This window comes from Acomys russatus, chromosome 3, assembly GCF_903995435.1.
Source record: "Acomys russatus chromosome 3, mAcoRus1.1, whole genome shotgun sequence".
NCBI lineage: Eukaryota > Metazoa > Chordata > Mammalia > Rodentia > Muridae > Acomys > Acomys russatus.
Window position 1 is genome coordinate 6624592 of NC_067139.1, and position 17479 is coordinate 6642070.

At 43.9% G+C, this 17479-nt stretch overlaps 1 protein-coding gene across 7 annotated transcripts in view; it reads left to right on the forward strand.

The window, feature by feature from the left end:
- Elmo1 (engulfment and cell motility 1) overlaps nt 1–17479 on the forward strand; it is a 510606-nt gene that overhangs the window by 361402 nt on the left and 131725 nt on the right. For all 7 annotated transcript variants that reach the window (XM_051168294.1, XM_051168265.1, XM_051168256.1 and 4 more), the window contains one exon: nt 905–1041. In XM_051168294.1, coding sequence (XP_051024251.1) covers nt 905–1041 — 137 coding nt within the window. The remainder of the gene's footprint in view (nt 1–904; nt 1042–17479) is intronic.

A 17479-nucleotide genomic window follows, 5' to 3' on the forward strand; every position in this document is an offset into this window, starting at 1 on the left:
TCCAGTTCCACATCTGGCTACTTCTTCTGGACACACACACACACACACACACACACACACACACACACACACACACAAACACAAACACAAATACACACACGGTACTTATATACATGCAGCTGAAGTACTCAGACACATAAAAAAATCTTTTTGTTTTTTTAAGGGACTATAAAATGCGCGCTTGGAAGACTGCTGAGATGTGAGGAGGGGCTTGGGCTGGGGTCTGGTCTGAGGGAAGGGAAGAAGGTGGCTAACCTGGATCTATCCCAAGGAAGCTCACCCTTTCTGGGCTTGGAAACCATCTAAGCTAATTTTCTGGTTGCCTGTGAAAACTGAATGCTGCAGCATTCAGAGCATTTGGGTTGCTTTGACCTCCAGCCATCTGTGTCTGGCCTGTAAAGTGAAATGGTCAGTGCCATCAGATGGCGAATGACCACAGCCAGTCCCTGCTCACTGCCTTAAGAGGGGGAGAAATGCCCCCTGGAGACATAATCATAGATGCTATTTTCAAAGATAGAATTAATTGAATATTCAGGAAAGCCCATCTTCTGCCAATTATTCTATTAGGATGAGGGAGGCATTGTGTTTCAGAAAACAGTTGGAATAGTTTCTCAAAGGTCACCTATCCCAGAACTCCTGGAACAAAGCTCTGAGGGTCACATCCTGGAGAGAATTAGTATGTGACATTTTACAGTCAAAATATGTACCTAAGAATAGGTCTGACCCTCTGATCTTAGGCTTTTAAGGGTGGGAGCTGGCCTTCGGTGCCTTTTTAAAATTACTTTTCCCCATAGTCACATAATCAAAACTATGTCACTTTGTCGCCATGGACACCTAATGTGAGTTTGATTCCACATTTTACTATATTAATACGTCTGTCTCTTTCCCTATCTCTTTCCTCCAGCTAGTGAGACCTGCAATGACTTCCACCCGATGTTCTTCACCCATGACAGAGCCTTCGAGGAGTTCTTCTGCATTTGTATCCAGCTTCTGAACAAAACATGGAAGGAAATGAGGGCAACTTCCGAAGACTTCAACAAGGTAAAGGGTTTGCTGTGGCCTGGCGCACGGCATGCCGCCCGACGGGTTTGGGGTTCATGGCCTCTGCCATGGTACGCTGTGCGTCATCACTGTGCATGGAAGTAGTGGCCAAGGGAAGAGAAGGAAAGGGGTGATTTTAAATTGTACCAAAAAATGGAAGAGACCACTAGGTATCTGCTTGGGCCGGTTTTGGTTCCTTTGTCTAAACCAAGGCCACCAACTGAGATCCTTTCTGGAGAAACATGAGTTTTTCCCTTTGAAATTTTGGTATGGAATGCCTTGTCCCTGGTGTGAGGTTATTAGGTAAAGTGTCATTGCTCCACCTGTGTAGAAGATAAGTACAGACATGATACAACCAGGAAGATGACTCTCTGGTCCACTGGTATCTTTATGTAGTGTGATGGCATAAGGTCATCTGTTTCTTCTGTGTCCAAACACAAGTTATTCCCATGATAACGGAGATATCTCTGTCTCTCTCTGTTTCTCCCTCTCCCTCCTGCCCCCCTCAGGAAACAGCACTACATGTACCATGTCTTGGTGTAGAGCATTGATGTATTTGATTATTTGAATGAAGATGCTGTGGGACTTTTAATTTAAATGTTTTTATTCCATGTATTTGGGGAGTGTGTGTGTGTGTGTGTGTGTGTGTGTGTGTGTGTGTGTAAGATTGTGTGTAACATACACAGAGGACAACCTACAGGAATCAGTTCTTTCCTTTCACTGTGTTGGTCCAGGGTCTTGAACTCAGGACACTAGGCTTGGTAGCAGGTGCCTTTATCTGCTGAGCTATCTCACCAGCACTTGTTTGTTTGTTCTTATGCTGCCATTACTTGCAAGAATATGACTTTCCCATGTCCATGGGTGTGAGAATGTTCATTGAAATTTCTTGGCCATGACACCACATGTTGTTGAGGATGTGGAGAGAGAGGAACACTCCTTCATTGCTGGTGGGGATGCAAACTAGTACAACCACTTTGGAAAGCTATCTGGTGCTTTCTCAGAAAAATGGGAATAGGGCTTCCTCAAGACCCAGCTATCCCACTCCTTGGAATATACCCAGAAAATGTCCTACCACATAACAGGGACCTATGCTCAACCATGTTCATAGCTGCTCTATACATAATAGCCAGAACATGGAAACAGCCTAAGTGTCCCTCAGTAGAAGAATGGACTAAGAAACTGTGGTATATTTACCCGATAGAATACTACTCAGCTATTAAAAATGAGGAATTCCCGAAATTTGTGGACAAATGGATTGATCTAGAAATTATCATAATGAGTGAGTTCACCCAGAAGCAAAAAGAGACAAACGGTATATACTCACTTATATCAAAATACTAGTCCAAGGGATACGTACCATGAAAATCTTTACTTACCAAGAAAGTGGGTCAGAGGAGAGGATATCCGATTGAGACTTTAGGCAAGAGTAGCATGGAAGAAAGAGGAAATAGTAGGACCCACAGGGTCCTGGAAATCTACAAGAAGAACTTTATGACAGGCAGATCTGGATCCTGGGGTCCTCCTCAAACTAAGGCACCAGCCAAGGAGAATATAGGCAGTAAGCTTTGAACCCCTACGAAGACCTAGCCGACGAACATGATACTGTCCACCGTTGAGTGGAGAGTGAGATCTGACTCTCACACGAACTCTGGTGCCCCTTTTCTGACCATGTCCCCTGGATGGGGAGACCTGGTGGCACTCAGAGGAAGGATAGCTAGTTACCAAGAAGAGACTTGATATTCTGAGAGCATATATAGGGGGAGGAGGTCTCCCTCAGTCACAGACATAGCAGAGGGGAGAAGGGGAGAAATGGGAGGGAGGGAAGAATGGGAGGAAACAGGGGAAGGGCTAACAATCGAGATGTAATATGAATAAATTAATTTAAAAAAAAGAAATTTCTTGGCCAACTTAGAGGAGTTAGAAGCAGAGTTCCTGCTTTTACGGACAAAAGGCATCTTTATCCTTGCAACAGGCATGTGTAGGAGTGATGCCATGGCTAATTGTGACTAGTTTTAGGGTCTAGACAAACCCATAACACTCGTAACATGCTTCTAAATAAGGCAGTGGCCCATTTCTCAAGCTTCTCTCCTGGTCCTAAGGATCATAACTGTTTTTAAGAAGCGAAGAATTTGGCGTGCTACTTCTGTAGCTTTCGTGCATAGATAAAAATCTAACTTACAACTGCACTTGCCTCCCTGTTACCTTCTGTCTGAATTCATGTCACCTCCATTTTGTTTTATTTGCAAGTTCTGGTTTGTGGCATCTTGAACCACTATAGGTTGAAAAGAAAGAAAACGCAGGGAAAAAGGCAGAAGCTTCAGCCAGGCACTGCCCTGCCCATCTCCCTCAGCTAGACATTTCCCTCTGTGGTACCTACCAGCTCTCCTTTGCACCTGGCACTGGGTGCTGAAATCCAGCCAGGCTAATGTGCCCCACCTTGAGCACAGATCTGCGGGTTGCAGTTTAGAGCCGCTGTGTATCTGCTCAGCATTGTCTGAGAAGGCATGATTCAAAGAGGACTGGGGAAGAAAGGAGCCATTAATTCGATTGCAATCATAGCCACAGCCTCCTCTGTGTACTTCACTTGATTATGAGAGACTTTGCTATTCAGGTGCAAATCACCTCAGTGAGATGAGGCCTTCCACACTCAAGCCACCAGAAGAGATTGAAATCAATAGCCTTTCAAAGTGGCTGCGGCCACTCTGCCCTGGATCAGCATGACTCCTCACAGGCTGTGGGGGACAGCCATCGAAGCCTCGGCATTGTGTGTGAGGACACTTACTCCTGGGGGAAGACAAACTCACCATCTATGATGTATATTAACACTGGTTAAGAATGAGTGTCAGAGAGGGGTCAAGCGTGGGAAAGACGAGGAATTTTAACTTTCCATAATGGTCTGCTCTTCCTCTGCTTCTTTCAGAAAAGCATATCAGAAATACATATATAAATACAGACATGGGTATATTGAGATATAAATAGACAGATAGATATAGAGCAACAGTAACATTAGTATTCATTTTCTATCGTGACTACAGTGAATGACTACAGAATTAGTAGTTTAAACAGTGCAAATTTCTTATCTGACTGTTCTGTAATCAGAGGCTGATGGTGTCTCATTGGGCCCCACTTAAGGCTTCAGCAGAGCTATATTTCTATCCGGCAGTTCTAGAGAAGAATTTGTAGCCTCCCATCCTTTAACTTCTAGAAGCTCCCATATTCCTTGGTTTGCATTCCGTTTCTCCTTCTCCAAAGCCAACAGCCATGGGTCCAGTCCTCTCTGATGTCATCCCATCCCTCTAATGTCAATGCCATCTTTTAAATTCCCAGAGATTGTTTGGAAGTTGGGTAATCCAGGATGATAATCTCCCTGTCTTAAGGTTGGTTAAAAAGTAACCTTAATTCTCTTTGTAAATGTAATCACACTTTGCCATGTAGCAGTTACAAGTCTTGGGGATTAAAACACGGGCATCCTTAGAGGGTGCTTTTTTCCCCCATCTTAGTCTACATTTTATTTCTGTCTGTGTTTGATTTTTAAGTGTTAATAACAAAGTTTAATGTAACATTGATAGATAAGCCCTTTTACTTGTTATTTTTACTGGCAAACACAATCCCAGCATTCTGCTAGTCCCTTTTCTTTTGTGTCCCTGATCTGCCTGCGGTAGCATTTTTAATTGGAGTGGGGGGTGGGAACACAGGGAGGGTGCACTGTGAGAGAACCACTACTACAATTTGAAGACAGTCTCTCCTGTTTTTTCTTCCTGCCCAGCAGCCACTGTGCTGCTTTACCCAGTAATAAATGGAAGGAGAGAAAAGTGCTGAGATTGAAATCAGTTTCCTTTTCTTCTTGCTATTAACTCGGTAGCAGAGGAGATTGAATTAGATAGAACAAATGTGGCGTCGGAGATACTGGTCGATTTAAATGATCTCATGTTCTTGAGGCTGTCTAATTTCAAATTCAGGAATATTATTAAAAAGAACCCAACAGGAAACACCATTGCTTTTGAAATATTTTGGGTAGTATCTCAGGCTCTGGTCAGTTTGTATACCACAGGGAAGGGAGATTGAATTGCCTACCTAGGACCCTTAATTCAAAATTTTAATTTCACCAACACACTACACACACCATGTTGTAGCAGAGGCAGGGATGGCATTTGCTACCCACTTGGCTTGAACTCCTCCGGACATCCCTGAACCTTGCTAGTCAATGCGCTAGTTAGAGCCGCTGCTGGGAGGAGGTGTTTGGAAGAGCAGCTCACTACTGCTCTTTCAGCTTAATAAGCAGCCAGTGGGATGTTTTTCTTATTTATGTAAGAGAAGTAGAACTGGAGAGTGATTAAAATATTTATGTTTTGGAAAGCACTTTCACTTTCTCAACATAGCAGTCTACAGAGTAATCCATTGATTCAAGCCACTGAGTTTGTATTCTGTGTTTTTTCGTTTTACTACCAATATTTTTGAGTATGTATTATTCATTTTTATGGGCGTCACGGAAAAGATAACTGTTGCCAGTTACCTCCCAACACAAGCGGCCCAACCACCACTTGAAGCCTTTATTTATGATGTTTTGGATACAAGAAACTTATTTATGCTTGTGTGGGTTATTATTGTTTGCACTTTAAATATTCTAACAAAGGTTTGCATGTGGACTGTGGATCTATGTGGCAGCGTTGCTCAACATTGGGTACATTTGGAGCAGCTGGGGGCCTCTTATCCCAGTGGGCAGTTGACCTACAGGCCAGTGAAGCCACAGGCTGGGTAAAAGCTAGCCACGGATGCTTTTATGAAATTAGAACTGATCACTAACAATGATCTGTATCAATGGAATTTCCATCTGATGACATGTACCACACATATCTCCAACTAATACAGAATGCCTGCATTGGTAGAGTGCTACTCAAAAACTCCATGCCTTCAAGTTAACAAAAATAAAAATGGAGATGTTATCTCATCCTCTCTTATGGTGCTGTTAGAGTAATTGAAGTAATAAATATAAAAAATACTTTGAGGAAACAAAATTATATGCAGATGTAACATGGCTTTTTAAAAAAAGAAATCATAATATAAGTCTCATTTGCAAAATATGAGTAAACAGCTCTTTTAAAGTCTTTTTTTAAGCCGGAAGTGCTGGTACATGCCTGTAAGCCCAGCACTAGGAGAGGAAGAGGTAGGCAGATTGCTGTGAGTTCGAGGCCAGCCTGGCCTACAAAGCAAGTCCAAGATAGCCAAGGCTACACAGAGAAACCCTGTCTCAAAACAAGCAAAGAAATCTTTTTAGCATGTTATGTTAAAATGGTGGTGAGTGCCAAAGATGCCCGAGAACTTTACGTTAAGTTCTGAACTGAATGACTTATCCAGCGGTGGCAAAGGCAGACTTAAGCTGGTTCCAGCAATTTGTTTGCAAGTGATGCTATGAACTTCCTTGTTTTCCCATGTTGGCACACCATGATAACAGCCGAACAGAAAACAGGAATCCTCTGTCCTTAACAGCTGTTGAGAATTAAAGCCTCTCCTACAATTACCTACTTGCCCAGACATATTTGGTGGTGCTTAAGTCATTCCAGGAACCATCAACTATCTGTTTTTATGGCATTGACAGCGCTGTCAGAATCAGCATTATAACCAAGACTACACAACTTTGTGTGCTCCACTCTACCAAAACAGAAGTGACAATTTAAAAAGTGGCCTTACTGTGGAATAACAGGCTTGTTTTGGAATTGTATCCAACTGCCAAACAAGCTCGGCACACTTGCTGGGGTTTGGAACCTTAGGCACACAGATGAAAAACTGTGAATGTTTAAAATATCAGAGACTGCGCTGAGACAAGCCTGGCCCAGCAAAGCGGTTGCCCCATGGCCAAGCTGTGAGCTTCATTTGTGTCCATGGGAGAAAAATCCCAATTAGGAAGAACTGGAAAATGGGCCAGAAGCAAACATTCATGAAAACCCCCTGAAGAGGATCCACAGAAAATAATCTACCTCTAATGGGTCATGGTGTGGCACAAAATGGGATGGTGCTTAAAACGTTAAAGCCAGCTCAAAGGGGGAAGGCTCACTTTCTGCATTGCTTTTGGCTTACTGACTTTCAGTGTGTGCTTTGCAGAAGATAATTGCATATTCAGAAGTCCTCTTCCTAGGCGTGCTCAAGCTCCATAGCTGGGCAAAAGGCACTCTTTAGGTTTACTGAGGCAGCCTATGGAATGAAAGGTAGTCTGTAACTCTCATCATGAATAAACATGAGCCTCATTTGCATGAGGCAGGTGACTGTAAAATATCTTGCAGCAAGTCATGAAAGGAAGCTTTGTGTGTCAGTGCCCAGGGGGAGCTGGGAGGACTCAGAGTTGTTTATCTTCATTAGAATTCCATCTAGTGCTGCTGTTATTGATCTGAACTGGACCTGGTGTGGCTAATAAAGTAGGTGTACATTTTAATTGAAACATGAATATTTAAGTAGAGGAGCCGTCTTTTAAAGAACCCTTATGTCATGCAATGAAATTATGTAGTATTTTTAGCTGTCCAGGCTATTAACAAGTATTTATTCAAAAGCCTTCTCATCTGCCACAATAGGTTTGTGCGTTCGCACTGCAAGCAGCCAGACCTCCTCTAGAACCAACTGCACTGTATGAAGAGATGTAGTTTTCCTTTACATGCTTCCCCGCTGAATAGTGTCAAGTGGGTCCCTGCGCTTGTAGTTTTCAGCTGCTAATTTAAGGTGGTGTTGGGCTTTGTTCGTGGGCTTTGCCACTTTTCCTTAGAGGGTCCTCATCAGTCACAATTACACTATCTTGGGACTGCAGAAAGACCAAGAGTGCCTTTGCTAACTGGTTTTGTGCAAAGCATTTGTTGAAATTGACTATAGGGTATTTGCTTTATAAAAAAAGAACTGTGTTGATAGCAACCGACATGGGGCTGCCTGAGTCAGGCAGGCAATGACAGTGTAATGCTATGTTTTGCGGCCTCTTTTGGTTATACCCTCTTTAGACTTTTAAGGTCACTTTCCTTCCCTAATCGCATTCCCCCACCCCCTGAAATTGTTATTATAGAAATATTGAGTACTATATATTTGTACCCAGGATAGATTTTCAAATATCAATATTATATACTTTCTCCTGCCTTATACAGAGAGCCAGTAACATCTGGCTTACTAACGAGGGAGATTTGGCCACTGTGGAAATGCGTTCCTAAGTGAAAGAACCTTTTTTGGGTTCCTGGTTTTGAAAGCCTCCCTTCCCCAGCTCACCTCCAGATGCACCTTAGGTGACTCGGTGGTGCTGTTCATAGCGGTGACTAAAGGCGCCACTCTCCCTTTCCTGTACCTGGGGCTTCAGATTTCTATCTGTGAGATAGGAGCAGGGACACTACCTATCACTCAGGATGACTCCGTGCTCTCCTGGGGTCAGGTAGGTGAGCTGTGTGTCTCAGATCTGCACAGGAGCCAGCACCAGGCAATGGTAATGTGGCGGTGGGAGGTGACATGGCATAAGGTCTTAACTCCAAATGTCTCCAGGAAAAATGGGCAAGCTCCTTGCTAGGACAGTATGATTTCTGAATAGAACACTGGTTGCCATGGGTCCGGTTTCACAGGGAGCACGCCTCATTCATGAAGAACCTAGATAGCACCTTTCCCAGGTGCTCGGCACTTCCTGCACACAACTGCTCCCGCACTTACAACTGAGAATGCAGGGAGACCTAGAGTCCTCTGAGAAGTCATTTTGTTGCTGCTGTTTATATAATTATGGTAAAAATACTTAGCTTGATTAACATGTGTTTGGAAGGCTAGTTATGACCACAGTCTGCTGAAGCCACGGCTATTGTCCTTTGCCTCATGGACATTGTGTACCACTGAATGTGTGTAGTATAAAATTCATGAGTTTCACAAATGGTTCTAGATAAACCTGGCTAATATATTCAGAGAGTATTCCTTCATAATCCAAGTCTGGCAGAGAGTTCTCACTGCCGAAGTCTGTCCCAGGCCTGTATAACTTTAGTTGCTGTGTCTTGATCTGGCACCTGAGAGAAGGAAACAATTAGCAGGTTCTTTTGCTCAACAACAACACAATCCATCAGCCCCTTGGTTCAATTATAGACCATCGCTTAGCAGGAGAACAGTCACTACTCGCCAAGCTGATTGCTTTGTGTAACGCTATTCAGCCTCTTCTGGAACTTCTTTCCCTTCTATTAACTGTGCTTTGGGGTTCTGTATGAGTGCTTAACAAGTTCCTGTGACTTGAATTCCAGACTCCATTGTGGGTTATATGAGAGATTTAATAATGGCAGAGAAACCATTTTATTAGTATATATCCAATTAACAGAAAATCACCTGCATCTTAAGTAAGACATAATGAGATGAAAGCATTTTAAATTAAAGGGCAGCTAGGAATCAGAGTTGCCTAGCTAGGAAGGGTCCCATTGGGTACTGATCTCTCATAATATATAAGTCTTCATTGATCAAAAAAAATATTTATCTTGTAATTGTAAAGTAAATTACGTTTAGTGGGAGATTAAAAATGCAGCTGTAGAGAGTACAGCAGAGAAAAGAGCATGGCTATATCATGTAGTCGCTCCCTATTGTCGCCTAAAGTGCCAGGTGTGATTGGTTGGGATTGAGGGTAAAGAGGAGACATAAAGAGTCTGTATTAGTTACTGTTCTGCTGCTGTGATGAAATACCATAACCAATTTCCCTTAGTGTGCCAGAGGGCTAGGTGTCCATAAGGACAGAGATGGCATGGCAGAAGGAGCAAAAAATTTCAAAATTCCTTCTTTGTCCACACCCAGGAAGGAGAGAAGAGTGTATTAGTCAAGGCTCTCTAAAGGAAAAGGAAGTGATAGGTGCGTGCATGCATGCGTGTGTGTGTGTGTGTATTTTTGTGTGTAATTTGTTAGACTGACTTATACACAGGCCGTGGTAGTCCATCAGCACCTGTCTCCTAACAGAAAGGTCAAAGGTCTGGAAGTTGTTTCTTCCATGAGACTGGATGTCCCAGCAGTCCCAGTCCCAGGGAAGTCCTAGAGAGCTGCTAATCTTCAGTCTGCGTTAGAATCCTGAGGGAGCAGGTTCTAATCCCAGTGGAGGAATGATTCGGGAACAGGATGGGAAAGCCTGATAGCGAGAGTGAGGGCAAGCAGGCAGAGAGCAAAAGCTTCCACTTTCCACGTCCTGGCACGAGGGCTGCCTCCAGAGGGTGTGGTCCAGCTTTAGGGTAGGTCCTCTCACTTCAGACGATCTAATCAATAAATATACCCCACAGCTGTGCCTAGCTGCTTGGCTTATAGCTGAATCCATATATGGTTGAGTTGGCAACCAAGATCAGTCATCACAACCTGGAAGTGAGATGAAGCGCTAAGCCCTCAAAGCCCACCTCCAGAGATGTCCTTCCACCAGCAAGGCTGGCCCCCCTCCACCGGTTCCATACCCTCTCCGAGCAGTGCCACCAACTGTAGATCCCAAGTGTGCAAACACAGGGCCCTATGAGAGGCATTTGTCACTTACTCACCACAGAGTCAGAGTGGAAGATGGCGGCCAGAAAACGTTTGCAACAATGCAAAACAAGAGCTGTGAGAAGTTAGGAAACCCAAGGGAGCTCTCTAGATGCCATCAACAAAGACGCCAGGTCTGAGGCTGGAGAGGTGGCTCAGTAGTAAAGGACACTGGCTACTTTGCCAGGGGATCTAGGTTTGATCCCCAGAACACATATGTTGTGTTCTATGACCCTAATCCAGTCCTTGGAGGGCCTGATGTTCTCTTCTGGCCTTCACGGGCACCAGGCTTACACATGGTGCATAGGCATACATTCAGGCAAAATCACCATGCACATAAAATCAATAATTTTTGACCAGCCTCATCCAGCCCCCACACCAGCCTGCCTCCTGTTACCTGTTACCTAAGCCTGTGAGTCAAGAAGCTAGAATGAGCAACAGAGTTTGAAAGGCAGAAACAGGCCAAAGGGGAGGACTAAATCTCTCAGTAGTTCGTTTTGCCCCTCAGTAGCAAGTGTTAAAGGGAGAAAAATGAATATTGAAACATGAATTTGCGAGCTATGGGCTCCTAATTGCCTGTTTATCCTCCCTCTGCCGTCTCCATCTTTTGTTGCCTGTACGTGCTTTGCTGACTGTAATGATAGAAGGAAGTGGTCCTTAGTGCATCTGGGTGGAAAGAAATAATTAAGGAGGCAGTCAGCTCAATTATCATTTCCCCAGTTGGGCCAACATCTTCTTCAGGGAAGATAAAGTCCATGACTGTTGCTCACTCACAACAACTCACTCAGGTGTTCCTGGGTGCCCTTCATCCTGCACCATCCCCGTGAAGACTTATTTTCTACAACCATAAGGCAGTGGGGTGTCTGCCAACTTGCTCTGTCACAGTGAATACCTATTGTCTACAATCTGGCGGTAAGCTGTTGGTTCTCAAGTTCCCTGAGAGTAGAACCTTGAATTGCCTCTATTCTTAGAGTCTTGCACTGTGCCTGGCATTTAATAAATATTCAGAATTATCTCACAACCACTATACAAATACATGGCACGGTCACGTCTATGTGTACATCTTGGGTAGCCAAGCCATTGTCTATGCTACATTTTCAGTGCAAGCCATTCTTTCCATAAATCTTTGTGTCTATACCAGAATATGAAATGACAGAACAAGATACTCTCTGCTCTCTGAGGGCAGACATGCAGTAAAGTTCTCTTTGAAGCGTCATGCACTGGTCTCTCTGTTTGAAACCAATCACCAGCCAGAGTCACATAATCACAGGATAATTCTTTATCCTTTCATCATTGCGCTGATCCCACGCCAGATGTGGTCAGTCTGATAACTACTCACAGTACCTGCCTTTTGCAGCAGTAGTTACGCCGACAAAGCCTGTCTATATTCCCCGTTGACTCGGTCAGCTGGCTTTCTTGCGCAACTGGGGTATGCTTACATGTGCAGTGAGCAGAGCGCTTGAGAACTGTGTGCTATTGGGAGCTGCTGCTGACTCAGTGCAAGCCCAGGCTAAGACATATGGGGTACAGTTTTCTATAGTCAGCTCACAAAGCTAGGGATGTCAAAGTATGGCCAAATAGCCATTTCAGCTGACCCATATCCCCGTGAGTATAAGGACCACATCTTAACATTTCCGATTGCTTGTTACGCAGCATATATATGGCAATTACTAAGATACCAACTTTTACACTTACCTAGCTTCTGTCTTTGAAAACTTCTTATGCTACAAGTGTTTTTTTCAGTCACAAATCTGACCATATTATTCCTGCTTCTGAGCTTCCTGTGGCTGTCTGTTACCTGGCTCAGAAAGTTTCCTGGTAACATGCTTTTCCTGCCTCTACCACGTGCATTCACTCTCCACCTTTCCGAGGCTGCCAGCACATCCCGAATGCCCACCAATTTTTGTAGGCTCTGTAACACTTTCCTCTCTCGGCGTTAGCTCATCCTCATTCTCTCTGCCAGAAACGTCTTCTCCCATCTGCCTGTTGAGAGTCTACTTATCCTTTAGGATTTTACACAAGTGCCACCTCAGTGTGAGAGTTACTAACTCCCTTTCAATTCAGTTTGAAGCTTTGCACCTCTGCCTCCAAAATGTGGAATTCAAATTTTCTATCGGAAAATACCTTGCAGCTCTACAGTAGCTGTTTAATTATAAACTTACCTTTCCAAATTAAGCCTGTGTATCACTGGATGCAGAACTTTCATATCTCAGTATCCTCTAGGTATTTTGCCTACATCTGCTCAATTAATTTGTATTTGATCCTGAATTGATGGCCAGAAATATCTGATTCATCATTTAAAATGGTCCTTCTGGACAAAAGTTGAACTGGTTTACATCATTTCGATGTAGAATGGCTACTGTTGCTCACCCCTATAGGAGTGAGAGATACTGAATATTTTGAAGTTCTCCTGACTAAAGAATTGTCTTAGTTAGGCACGATAGCACATGCCGTAATGCCAGCAGTCTGCTTGTGGCAGCAGGAGGATCAAGTGTCCAAAGCCAGCAAGTCTGAAGCCAGACTGAGCACTTCATCAAAAGCAACACAAAAGCCAGTCAACAAACAAAGTAACCCATCGTGCCCAAGGTGTCAGTATTCTCTATTGGGAAATCCTTCTAAATCTGTCCTTCAAAAAGCCTTCTTCAGATAGCAATGCTTTGAGAAACTTATAAAATAATCTTGCCATTTGTTACTTAAAGTCACAGTAATAATCATTTTCTTCTCCCAGTGTAGCCTTATGTAAAGTGATGCGAAGTTTCAGAGAATCTGAGGCACTGCAGAATAAACCCAGTTTCTCTTTTCCCAGCAGCACAGTTGGAACTGTGTTCTCATTTTCCGGCCCCACCCATTTATTATATCCCTGTGAGTCATGCTTAACCCACACACCTTGTCAACTCAGGGATCCCTTTAGTCTCCTGTTTGTCAGGTGTTCGGGCCATTGAGGGTGAATGCTGTCAGTAATAGCATTTACCCTTTCCTACGATGCTGTCAGGAGATGTTCCGGTGCAGAAGATGGATGCAGCTTCTGGATATCCATCCTTTGAAGGGACAGGTGCTACCCAAGCAGACCTGACAATGCACGATGAGGGTCAGGCTTCATGGATGAGACACAGGAGCATGTTGAACTCATCATAAAACCTACCACTGTGTTTTTCCATTTACCACAAAGTTCTCTTAAATTGGGAGTGGCATAACACAGGAGGACCCCTAAGGATGCAGTTTTGTCCAGGTGGAGCTGGAGGTCTGTGGTCCCTGTGTTCCTCATTTCTAGTTTACATACCCATTGGTATGGCATGGCTGGATCTGACGTAGATGGCATATGGCTTTTTGCTGCTTGAACTGCCACAGAAGGAAATGTTATTGGCATAGAATGCCAGATTTCCATTTTGTGAGTCACAGAGCGTGGAATTCTGTCTGAAGGCTTCCTGGCTGCAATGTGCCCTTAAAGCAGAAGTGAGCAAATGCTGTGTCTTCCAGGTGTGCAGCTTCTATGTAGGTGATTTATCATGATGAAAAATCTGCTAGAAATGGACATGCCAAAGCCCTCAGGTGTGGCTTGTTTTACTGTGGTCACTGAGTGAGCAGGACGTTGGCCCCCGAGCCTTAGCTGAATAGACGCCAGTGAGGTATGGTTGTTTTGTAAGTTTTCAGACAGTTAGAAGTTACTTGTGCATGCACCAGAAATAGACAGAATAGAAGATGCCTGTGTTTAGGGGATGCAGTTTGACACAATATTGTATTTGCTAGAAGTTTCAAATTATGAAACACTTCACAATAGAGCTACCTGTGCTGGAGACCTGACACTATCACTCACACACTCAGCCCTGTCTCCTCTCCTGCCTATCCTCTCACTGAGGATCCAAGGGAAATATGAAGATTTCCCAAAAAGAGGATTAGAAAGATCCCTATGAAATTTCCTTACACTTGGTGATTTGAAAATTATTTCTTTTACTTTTGAGATTATAATTACAACACTTTGTCCTTGCCTGTCCTCCTTCCAAACTCTCCAGTACCTCTCCTTGTTCTCTTTCAAATTCATTGCCTCTTTTTTCATTAATTGTTGTTTTACACACACGCGCACACACACATACACACACACACACACACACACACATTCCTAAATACATTTTTTAAAAAGCCCACCAGCCCTCCCAGGCTGTATGATGTTACTTGTATGTGTGTTTTCAGAACCCAGCAACATGAAATGGTTCAACTTTGTAATTGTATGTCATATAGGAGCAGAGGTAGGTAACCTCCAGAACTGACCACCAGTTCCCATCAGTCGTCCTGAGTTTTCCACAGTACGCTTTCCTCATAGCCTGTTCTGTGATCATTTAACTGATTCAATAAATTATCATAAAGTCTAGCAGTACTGACTCTGAGCCCGTGGAATAGGGCACAGCCCCAGATTCAGTATTTCCTTTTTGGGTGATTAACCTGTCTGGTTATTTGTCTCTTTGTCTGTCAAGAATAAACCTTAATAGAATAGCCATGAGTGTTAAATGACCACCTGAAATGGCCAATATTCAACCATTTGTGAAATGCAAAATTAGCCATTTGCTCTGGCACATCCTAATGTTTGTAAAGCAGTGCATTCTGGAACTGTAAGGGCCCCAGAGGCTGCACAGGGAAGCATGGCTCTACCCAACTCTCCTCAGATTCACTCAGCGTATGCACTTACCTGTCTCCCAGGCAGAGCTTTTGTTCCCAGACACCTGCACAGCCAGTGCTGCTGTGCTTTGAACTGTGTCCTTCTTGGCCAGCTCTGGGATGCTGCTCTGCCAGTGATCAGCTTTAAGCATCACGTTGTCAATCTCTTCCTCTCAACACCATAAGAATGCACTGAAGCCCCCATTTAACATCTGCATCACTTCAAGCCGGGCATCCGCGAAGGGTACCTTCATCCACCTCCTTTACTCTTCACTCATTCATCTACTGAGAACTCCATCCTATGTTCACTAAGAATCTATCGCAGCAAAGGAGAAGTCTGGTTATAAAATATATTGCTAGGCCTTGAAAATCTTTTTACTCACAAAATCTACCAGTTTTGACAAATGCAGAGGCCTCTGATGAACAGATCCAAATTTCAGGCTTCTTATTTGCTTCTTTACAGCACTTTGACCCCATTGGACACTTGTATCTCCTTGTGAAGACCGTCTCATGGTGGTTTGCAGAGTGCACATATGCACAAGGGATGCACAGAACACATACACACGCAGGGGTCAACCTACACTGAGAAAAGTACATGCAGGACATGAAATAATCATTGTTGCCTCAGTTACTAGTGTAACCTTTAGAAAAATGAAAGATAAGCAGAGCTCCAATTAAACACACACACACACACACACACACAAATAGGAGCATGGCTTTAAATTTCAGTAGTGCATATTTAACACCAAAAAAAACTCCTTAGTCACAAAAAGTATGAAATGCTGCTGCTTAACTTCTCCCAAATACATCGAGCGGTGGTGGCGCACACCTTTAGTCCCAGCACTCAGGGAGGCAGAGGCTGGTGGATCGCTGTGAGTTCGAGGTCAGCCTGGTCTACAGAGTGAGTCCAGGAAAGCCAAGGCTTCCCAGAGAAACCCTGTCACAGGAAAAACAAAAACAAAAACAAAACAAAAAACAAACAAACAAACACCAAAAGCTTTTCCTGAGTAAATATAAACAAATGTCTACTCACCCTTGGTAGGACTCCAACAGCTGACCAGAGAGAAGATTCTACTCAAGTCATGCTTTGTAAAGCAATGAGTTTAATTGAGGTTTCTTATGGAAAAATGGGTGAGAAATGCCTACAGGAATGTGAGCAATTTATATGTAAACCACCAAAGAAAGGTCTGTTGCTCCCAGCAACTGCTAACTAAATAGATATCCCTCCCAAAGGAGGTGGGGCCTTGTGACTCCTCCCCCAGCCTTATTACAGAAAGCTAATCTGTCCAATGGTCTGTGAGTGGAATGTAAGTAATCAATGATGCTGAGGGCTCTGGAGAGCCATCCTATGCCCAGAGGATGGTGTTCCCCGACACATGCTTTCTAAGGTGAAAATGGGAGTGGAGTTTCACACTTGTTCTAAATGTAAGGTTCGAGTAAAGTTCTGATAAAAAGATAGTCATAGCAAATCATAGAAATAAACCTCGTATCACCATGATCGCTCTCATCTCTCCTAACCTGATCCCCTTTCTTCATCCTGAACATGTAGCCAAGTCACCCCAACGCCTGCACAAAACGTTCACCTTGTTACTCTGCCCCTGTGCTGACAAATCCTCCAGGAGACAATGCTGTCCTTACTGCCTCTCACTCTTGCCATGGCCTAACGTCACTCTCCTACCTGCTATGGTTGCTTGTCTGGAGTAGCAGTCAGTTCCTGGCTGTTCCTCCCCACAGAGCTAGTACCATCGCATTGCCTTAAAGCATGGTTGTTCCACCCCTGGATCCTGGGGTCCTTGGCATGTTGGACTCTGACAATGCTGCCACTGTCCCTCTGTGACCTCTTGAGCATAAGCATTCCCTAAATATAACTTTTTGTTGTTACTGCATTTTTGTATGATGTCCTCCTGTCCATTCAAAGTCCCTTGATTTTAACCATTATAGAAGATAAGTTGAAGTCCGCCCTGCCCCCCGTGCCCCCCCCACCCCAAACTCTGCTTTGCATGACTAACCCACAGACCCTTCAAGCTGGATAAGTCTAAAGTAAGTCTTGTCATTTTTAATCTCCTCTCAGCTGGGTCTTTGGGTTTTCTAACTCTAAGAGGTCCTCTCTGATCTACCCACCTCCTTGACTTCAAACCCCGCGTTGATCCGACTTTCATACTTCTTTGTAGTCGGTCCCTTAGTCCTACCACCCTGCTAGCATCTGAAAAAGGCCCATCTGCCATCTGCTGCTGGGACTTTATAGATGCTCCCAGGCCTTCTGCAGACTGTCTTGTCCCTGGGTTCCAGAAGCACCTTTTAAAAGCAAGGTTTA